General features: G+C 37.2%; 1 protein-coding gene and 1 non-coding gene across 2 annotated transcripts; one reads left to right on the forward strand and one right to left on the reverse strand.

Moving 5' to 3' along the window:
• The first annotated feature begins 2,852 nt into the window (after positions 1-2,852).
• Positions 2,853-4,257, forward strand: LOC110012917 (uncharacterized). Its single transcript, XM_020698050.1, has 3 exons — positions 2,853-3,041; positions 3,171-3,783; positions 3,866-4,257. The coding sequence occupies exons 1-3, from the start codon at positions 2,853-2,855 to the stop codon at positions 4,255-4,257; spliced, it is 1,194 nt and encodes a 397-aa protein (XP_020553709.1).
• Positions 4,258-7,124: 2,867 nt separating this feature from the next.
• TRNAD-GUC (transfer RNA aspartic acid (anticodon GUC)) lies at positions 7,125-7,196 on the reverse strand. Its single transcript has one exon. It is a non-coding gene; the product is annotated as a tRNA-Asp (tRNA).
• Between the last annotated feature and the right edge of the window lie 2,959 nt (positions 7,197-10,155).

Consider the following 10,155-nt stretch of genomic DNA (forward strand, 5'->3'; position numbering starts at 1 on the left):
TAAGCATGTTCGTCAGTGTTCTTTTGACAAGCCGTGCCTTAATCCGGAAGATGAAGAACTACACTATCTATGCAGTTTCCACAACCATACATCCGATGCTTGGAAGCATGATTCTTGCAATCGAAGTGTTGATAATCCCAATCCTTAATGATGGAATCATCATGACCATTTTTAAGGACAAGGTGAAGCCATTATCAATGCCCGACTCATGCAAGCTGGGAGGAGATTTCACTATTAGTCGTTGTTGACACTTATCTTGCTTTCATGATTGTCGTTTTCTTATGAGCTATTAAAGAATAATATGCATTAAGAATTGCCTATGTAAACTTAATAAATATCTAAGATCTGATCTTAAGACAAGTTCATTAGACTTTCAGTATAAATTTGGTGTAAGACAAATTAAGGACAACTATAGTGAGTTGATTTATCATCAAGTCAGCATCATGGGGCAGGCAGTCATCTTCGTTATTCGATCAAGGAGTTGTCTAATGTGGAACGACCTAGTTTTCTCCTTGTGGCCACCTTTCTAATAGCACAACCGGTAAGTTAAGTAACACTATAGCAATTTTAGATAATTCATCTGTTCCACTATCTAATAGTTATTCTGCAGTCATATTTTTATGTATAGGTTGGAATTTCATGCGTATGCAAACTGACAATATGCAAAAATCCACAGTACAGGGTTGGGCTAGGTAGGCATCATATGGCTTTCAGCATCATTTTCTACATCCCTCTCAACATATTCAAGTTTATCATCACATATGCACTGAGTCGGAGATCATGGAATAGTATGAGAAAGAACAACGTAGACTTTGTCAATTCTTCCCTCATATATAAGTAAAGTTGTAAATGCACGTAGATGTAGAAAGATGGTGTTGATTATTGTTTTTCAACTTCAATACTTACTACAATTTGTTTTGAGTTGATTCGTTGACTAATTTTACTGAGGCATATACCATAGATTGAGCATTAAGTCAATAACAATGTATCATGCATGGTTTCTTTTTTTCAACTCTTTGTGATGTATGGATGATATCCAAACAAGCATCACGTATGCGCATGTGGGATAATCACTTTAAATTTTATTTTACCCTATAAAATATTTTTTTATAGTATTAAACTTTTATATTATTAATTAATTTGTTCAATATTTATTTTTTGTTGAATACAATTAAATTCAATAAATATAGGATTTACAAAAGATGCTTGATGGATAGATTGATTACAAATGAGAGGGCTTGGCCTATTTCTAGGCAAACCTCAATTTCCTAGGGAATCCTAGCAACTATGCTACACTATTGGTTTCTACAATATTCTACAACCCTCTGGACAATTCTGTTAATGTTCTAAGCCCCTTTCTACAATGTACAAGAATCACTTAGAGTCATTCCCAACATTTTTGATAACTCTACAACTGTCATGATTTTATAGCAATTTAGTCTTTCTTTTTAAGCCAAAATATTCCTAATCATGTCATTTTATTGCATATTCAGCCAAAAGGGAAGACATGAGATAAAGATGGTAAATATCAAGCTAAAATCAGAATTGAAGGCATCAAAAGAAAAGAGGAGATTACAAGGCAATTTCTGCAGGATTGATTAAGCATGCCCACGCTCAGTGAAATGGTCAACTCGGGTGAAAAAGGAAAATGAGTGATTTTCGCAAGAAAAAAAAAAGAATGAAGTGCTTAGATTTGGAAAGGATTCCTTAAAACATGTTACTGGTGATTAATTTACCTTTTTAGAATTAATTATGTATTTATCCCCCCACGTCTAGATTCGTACGAAACTTTTATTATAAATAGTGTGTTCTTCCATTAACATATCTGGCTAAATTTCTTATTTTCTGGTTAAGGTATGGTGATTGCTTGATTCGTAATATATTGTGAGATCTAATTTGTTCTCTTTACACTTGTTATATGAATATTCATGCTATTCTCTTTGCTCTTATTACAAACGTCTGATATTTGAATAATGTGGCTAGTTGTTCACTATCAAGAAGGTTTGCTTAGCTAATTGAACTTTATAAATCCGTGTAATTGTTTATTTAGTTCAATGCTTAGTGGCAACGTAGCATGATTAATTATGTCATAGTAATTAGTTATGTTATGGGGAATTTATGATCTAGTTCAAACGAATTATCCTCGTAGGAGTTTATTGATTAGAATCAGGTCTTTCGAATTCTTAATGCTGTTAATAGATTAAATCTTGTGGATGTTCCCAGGGTTGTCTGTTAATTAGGGATCTAGCCAACGGTTTGTACCTTGGCTGACGAAAAGGTAAGGTGTTAGGTCGTACCAACATTATAACTGGTTTATTCGTTTATACATGTGTTATTCTTGCATAGATGATCAGCTCACAAGATTCAAGCATTATCCTAGCCTTAACCGAAATATCTCTCTCTCGTACCTTCATCAGGTAATTTCAATTATTTTCTTGTTTATTTAGTTTTCAATTATTTCTTTTTATCATCAATCTCCCTCTATTATTTTCTTTTTCCTAAAGAAATCAACTTAAAACCAGTCTCTGTGGCTTTGACCCTACTCCCACTGTCACAAGTGTACTAGAAATTATTTTTTGTGATCTCGACACCCACCAAATTTTGGCGCCGTTGCCAGGGACTGGCGTTTTTAACTAGATTTCTTTAATTTTTGTTACTTGCTTTTTATCACCATTAATGCAAGGTCTTCTCGTACAGGTAAATTGGAATACGATCCCGAAATCGAGAAGACTTCATGAAGACTACGTTGGGAGACTAAGCAACAATCAGAAGGAACATCCGCTCCCTATGAAGACGGAAAAGATATAACTTTGGAATTTGACGCGCCCTCGAGCGAATCCGGAGAAGAAATAATGGCTTTGATTCCTGAAAGATCGATCAAAGACATGACATCGCCCGATCTGAACCAGCAGTCACTGTGCATTAAGTACTCGAACTTGGAGGTAAACTGTGAATTGAAATCTGGATTAATTCATTTACTTCCTACTTTCTGTGGTCTCGCAGGTGATGATCCACATAAGCATCTGAAGGAATTTCATGTGGTATGCTCCGGAATGCGACCACAAGGTATAAGTGAGGAACAAGTCAAACTAAGAGCATTCCCCTTCTCTCTTGCCGACCAAGCGAAGGATTGATTGCACTTTCTACCTTCGTTATCCATTACAACATAGAATGATCTCAAGAGGCAGTTTCTTGAGAAATGTTTTCCTGCCTCAAGAGCCACAACAATCCGAAACGAGATCAGCGGGATTCGTCAATTCGCAGGAGAGAGTCTTTTCGAATATTGGGGAAGATTCAACCAACTAATAGAAAGTTGCCCCCATCATCAAATCCCAGACCACCTGTTGATCCAGTACTTCTACAAAGGTCTATCAAGCATGGATAGGAAACTGCTAGAAGCGGCAAGTGGAGGAGCACTGTTCAATAAAATCCCTTCCGAAACGCGTAGCTTGATTTCGATTATGGCGTCCAACATGCAACAGTTTGGGGTTAGATACGATGATCCACCAAAGAGAAGCAACGAGGTAAGTAATCTTGAAGATCGTTTAAATCAACTCACATCTATTGTTGAAAAAGTTGTTGCAGACAAATATCAACAAGTCAAAGCGTGTGGTATTTGCACTTTAACGGGGCACGCTAATGACATGCGCCCAACTCTTCAAGAGTCAACCACCGAGCATGCCGACTCCGTAGGAGGATTTGTTGGACAACAACACAGAAGATATGGTCTTTTCTCCAACACATACAACCCTGGATGGAGGGATCATCCAAATCTGAGTTACGGTAACCAACAACAAAAACTTTCAAAAACCCCAGCACAAACCACCTCCGTAGCCTAACCCCACGCCTAGCCCATCTCTCGAAGACGTGGTGAAAGCATTAGTGACCAACACACAACAGTTCCAGCAACAGACCCAGACGAGCATTCAAAACCTAGATTCTCAAATCAGTCAACTGGCGTCGTCTGTTGACAAGCTAGAGTCTCAAGGTAAGCTACCTTCTCAATCTATTATTAACCCTAGACAAAATGCTAGTGCTATTGTGCTTCGTAATGGAAAGGAATTGCAGGAAAATGTAAACAAAGATGGCACTAAACGTGGGCACGCTGTGAAAAGAAAGCCGGAAAAGGAAATTGAGGTCCAACAAGAACAAGCCGAACCAGAAGAGGATCATCCGAAGCCTTTGGTAACCAGACCACTTTTCCCAGAAAGAGTTACCAAAGCAAAGAAGAAAGAGGAAGAAAAAGAGATTTTTTAGACGTTCCGCAAAGTGGAGGTAAACATTTCTTTACTCGATGCCATCAAGCAAATACCCCACTACGCGAAATTCCTTAAAGAACTGTGCACTAGTAAGGGAAAACTCAAGGGAAATGAATAGGTATATATGGGAGAAAATGTTTCTACAATTCTCCAACGAAAATTACTCCCAAAATGTAAAGACCCAGGTACATTCTCTATACCTTGTAAAATTGGTATGATTGGATAAAAAGGGCTATGTGCGACCTTGGAACATCTATAAATATTATGCCCCTAACCATTTTTGAGTCCTTAAATGTTGGTCCTTTAAAGGAAATGGGGGTAGTCATCCAACTTGCAGACCGCTCTGTAGTCTACCCGGAAGGAGTCTTGGAAGATGTTCTTGTACAGGTAAATGAATTGGTGTTTCCCGCCGATTTCTACGTGTTGGATATGAGGGAGGACAACTCCCCCAATTCCACATCAATCTTGTTAGGAAGATCATTCCTCAAGACAGCTAGAACAAAAATCGATGTGCACAGTGGAAGACTCACCATGGAATTTGACGGTGAAATCATAAGATTCAACATATATGAATCCATGAGGTATCTAACTGATTTACCTACCGCCCTCCTTGTAGATACTTTTGACCCTTTTTTGCAGGATTCCATAGCAACTGATGGCGAAGACCATGTGAAATATGCAATCGAAAGAGTACCTCACTATGTAAAGTTCCTTAGGGTGTTGTGCACCAACAAATTCAAATTGAAAGACTTTATTGATCCATTGGTGCAGGAAAAACCTAAATTCGATGGTTATAAAAATTTTAGCTCTCGTTCGAGAACTTATAAGAACAAAGCATTTCACGATAAATTAAATTCGAGGAAGAATTCTCTCATGAACCTCAAAGTTTTCCTCAGTCTACACCATCTCTGGATACGCTACGACGAAAAAGGAGTGGATTTAAAGTGCCCAACTTATTCAAGTTGAGGAACAACAATGTATAGCCAAAGATATTAAAAGAAAGGCGCTGCATGGGACGCAACCCATGAAATTTCTATCCTTTTCTTTTCTCTTTTGTTTGATTTTAATTTTAATATTTTTATTCAAGTTTTGCGATGCGTGCCACGCTTAATGAAGCATCTAAATCTATTTGGAAGGCCAAATTGGACATATTTGAAGTTTTCACTAAACGTGCCCACGCTTAATCGATATTTCAAAACTATTTAACTTAGTTCACCAAAACAGATTTGGAGTTTTCGCTAAGCGTGCCCACGCTTAGTCGCACTTCGTAGGCTGTTATTCACTTTATTTACTTTCATTTACTTGCCTTTTTATTTATTTATATTTATGTAAAAAAAATTAAAAAATCAAAATAAAAAAGGAAATTAGGTCAACATCTTTCTTCTTTATTTAACCGATAATTATCTCTCTCTCAGCTCACCCACAACAGCTTCAAGAACTCTTCATCTCCCTCTCGACTCATGGCCGACGACATCACACTGAAAAAGCCCTCCGCTGTGACAGCCGTCGTGCGTCATCGTCGTCGTTGCTGTTCTTTTCGTCTCCTGTCGTCGCTCACCCACAACATCGCCTTCTCCGCCACCGAAACCCGACGACCCACGTCGTCATCTTCTTCCTCAGCTCCATCGCCATTTGGTGTTCATCGTTCCAGCCACCACTTCGTCTAATTTCACCGTCACCGCCCAAGCACATGACGATTTCTCCTCAGTCCGCCGTTCGCCGTAGCATTGTCTTTCACCATCGCGTCATCCAACCCAACGCCGCCAGCCTCTGTTTGCCGCCACTCTGACACGCTTCGCCATTGTTGTTCCTCTCGCTCAACCACCGTTCACCATCAATGTGAGTCTGACGGAGAAAACCTAGATCCGCTGCAGCGCCGCTGTTCCGAAACAACCTAGATTTCTCGCAATCGTCATTCAAAACCGCCACCACAACGCCGGAACCCTCTGCCGTCATCTAGATAGTCCATCGCTCTCCGTCGTGACCCATCTCCACTATTCTTGTCTCACCGTCGTTGCCTGCCGTTGCTGTTGTTGCCGCATCTCCGAAATCTTCAAAGCACGGTTTATTTGATTCCTTTCCCTCATTATTTTATTTTATTATATCTGATTAGGGATCTAGCCAAAGGTCGTACCTTGGCTGACGAAAAGGTAAGGTGTTAAGTCGTACCAATACTATAACTGGTTTATATGTTTATACATGTGTTATTCTTGCATCGATGATCAGCTCACAAGTTTCAAGCATGATCCTAGTCTTAATTGAAAAATCTCTCTCTCGTATCTTCGTCAGGTAATTTCAATTGTTTTCTAGTTTATTTAGTTTTTAATTATTTCTTTTTGTCATCAATATCCCCCCCATTATTTTCTTTTTTCTAAAGAAATCAACTTAAAACCAGTTTTTGTGGATTCGACCCTACTCCCACTGTCACAAGTGTAGTAGGAATTATTTTTGGTGATCTCGACACCCATCAATTTTACAAAACTGTCATAAAAAGAGTGACTTATTTCTAATTAAGAATATGGGTTAATTATATTTAAATTCCTTGAGAAAATACAAAATTATATTTTTTTTCTCAAAAACATTTTGTAATTACACTTACATCCCTCCAAAAACTTACTATATACACATGACCCGCTTTTGTTAAACTTTGGATGAAAAATATTGGCATTTGTCAAAAAAAGACTACAGAGTTTCCATTTTCATCTCTCATTTATATTTTTTTTCGATAAATGTAAATTTCATTAAGTAAAAGGGGATACGTAAGTACTGTACAACAAGCATCAATTAGGTGAATTCATCAACGATAAAACGCGCATGTACTAACAGCATAACGAAGCTAAGAATCCTCTCTCGCAAAATAATAGCCGCCGTTGCCGGGGATCGAACCCGGGTCACTCGCGTGACAGGCGGGAATACTCACCACTATACTACAACGACTTGCTTTTTTCACCTCTCATTTAACGTTCCTATATAATACTTTTATATTTATAAAGAAAAACTGTAATGATGTTAACTTCATTCTATATACTCACTCACATATATATATATATTACATTTATCCCTTTATAAATATAAAAATACATATGGGAAGAGGGTGAAATGTATGTAATATTTTTGCTTACAATAATATCTTTTGTCCAAATTTTAACGAAAAAGGATCTGCTTTAAACAAAAAATTTTCAAAAGGAGTGTAACTATAATATTAAAAAAATTGGGTTTTGAGGGATGAATTTTCAATTGGATTTTTGCCGTTGCAGTTTCCGCTATGATTTCTTTTCTTGGTATTAAATCTAATTTTTATGAGCAAGATGATAGAATATATAAATTAGGAAGCATGTTGTAATACTTTTGTAATAAACAATTTTTTTTTTTTATATTAATACAATTACCAAGGCATTCTTCATTCAATATTTATCTATTTTATTATACTAGGAAGCATAATATGCTATGCAGGTATACAAATATATTTTTACAGATAAATATATTATTTTAATTAGTCATAAAATATATTCAGTTCATGATATTAATTATATTTCTGTCACTGAAGCATTAATATTATATAATTATATTTTCAAAACAAATTGATAATAATTGTTTCAATTCATAGGAAAACTATTTATTTCTATTATTTGTTATTCACCTTCTAAAATTAATTGATAATACTAAATAAAAACTATTTTCCCAGATTTAAAATTTTATATTTCGTATTCGTTAATGATTGTATTTCATTATTTTGTACCAAGTCAATTAATATGGAAATAAAAATAATAATTGATGCGTTCAAAAAATGGGCGGGTCCAATGAATATGGATTATGTTAAAAAATTAGGCCGAATAGTATGTAAAACCTGAATGGGGAATCTTCAAAAAAGACGTTAGCACTCCAACGCTCAAGTTAATATCAAATTTGAGATTTAATAAAGCAAAAAATAAGTACAGGACTCTAGACCTGTAGCGTCGGATTCAAGTACCGATTGCACAAGGCCGTCACCAGACTCTGGTGAAACGGCATAATTGAGTCTCAAGAAGGGCAAACTCCTGTTGATTCAAGTCAACCCAGCACCTCCGGGGTTAAGAAGGGAGAGATCAGCCTTAGGCCGATGACAGGCACCTCTAAGGTTAATACTAACGGGTTAATACCTTCTTCTGCTTGGCAGGACTGCCAGCAAATTTGGAAACAATTAATTTCCTGCAAAGGAGTAAATCCAGGCAAGACCATCATCGAAACATCCTGAAAATATAACAGAGTCTGGATGTTAGAGGGGTCTAAACCAGAAGATGTCCGAGAATGGTATGATTTCGGAGCTCTTGCTTCAGTTCGTACCATGTAACCGAATTTTTGGGAAATCTCAAAACTTCCGGAGTAGATTAGTGGGGTGGTCTTTGATTCATGGCAAAACAACCCCCACTTAAAGACAAGCGACATTCTGGAGATGAAATTCATTTCAGTAGCTCCAAAAACTGCAGGAAAGGGGTCTCATCCAACATTCCATTTTATGAAGCTGTAGAGGCTAGATATGGTAGCTTTCAACAAAATCAAAAAGCTGCCTTCGAAGAAGCTCCCTTGCTATCTACCATTAGTGAAGATAGTATCTCTACCAGGAGAGCTTGGGGATTATGGGTCTGTCTGATAGATATGAACAAAGTCAAGTATCAGTTTAAAATCTTCTCAAACAAAGTGAATAGATCGTTCCTGTTAAATTTCATGAAAGGAAAAAGCATGGAGTTCGCTGAAAACTTATTCGAGAAAAAGAGGATGTTAATTTGGGAAAATAAGCTGCCAGCAACCGAAGCCACACAGTTGAAGACGTGCAACATGTTGCATGTAGGGCAATGGCATAACCATTTGTGCCCTTGCTGCGAGAAACAAGAAAAGCCTTTGTTCGGTACAAAGATTAGGGTTACGAAAAATAAACCCGAACTGTACCAAGACAAGGGGAAGAGAAAAATTTTTACCAAAAAAAGTAAAAGTTAAACGATATAAAAAATCGAGAGAGTAAGACTGTCGGTAGAAAACAACAAAAGCCAAAAGTCAGCAAAACAAGGAAGACAGCTGGAAGTCACATGGCCAACAAACCATAATGACCAATAGCTGGAAAAGACGAGGCAATGACAAACGCAATAAAGTCATTCGAAAAAGACAAGATGATGACGAAAGCAATGATGTCATCAAAAATCAAGTTGGAGTCCGAGTTTGAAGTCCGCGGACGCCTATAAATAAAGATACGATGAAGAAGAAGGGGATCATCAGAAAAACTTCTCCTACTCTTCAAAAGCATTAGAATTCTGAGTCTTTTAATCTTCTGTAATATTTTTATTTTTCACTTTATGGGGGTTTTCCCAATAAGTCAAGTCCTCTACACCATGAGAGGCTAAAACAGTGGTCTCCTCCAACGGAGGAATAATATTTATGTAATATTTCTTATATTTCTTCAATAAAAGTTAGATTTCTGTTCAACCTGTTTTCTCAAAATTCTATCAAGTCCCTATATTAGAATCCCTTTTACGCCCTAAGGTAGGAAACGAAATAGGGCTGTGCTGTTTGTTGCTGAAGTAGACAAGCTCCTGCGAACCATCTGCTGTGATAGTGTGGTTGGAAGAACTCCGTAAAACAGAGGACTTGGAATACTCGAAAACAAAGCGGTCAAAGCAAGGTATGAATTTATGGGGTCTTAATTTATTTCGAAAGCATGTTGGGCCTATTTCGGAGCATGAGGTTTAGTGTTAAAAATGGCAAAGAGAGTTGATTAAAGGACCGATAGTGTTGAAATCTGGAAACCAGGGGACCATAACTGTCGACCGTGAAAAGCGTGGGACTAGAAGTGATAACGGCCTTATCTAACGGGACAAAAAATGCAATTTTGCCTTTATAGGGAGTTCTTGAAGTTTCATAATAA

The sequence above is a fragment of the Sesamum indicum genome, linkage group LG11 (genome assembly GCF_026168435.1).
Source record: "Sesamum indicum cultivar Baizhima isolate 11 linkage group LG11, ASM2616843v1, whole genome shotgun sequence".
In the NCBI taxonomy this organism is placed as follows: Eukaryota; Viridiplantae; Streptophyta; class Magnoliopsida; order Lamiales; family Pedaliaceae; genus Sesamum; species Sesamum indicum.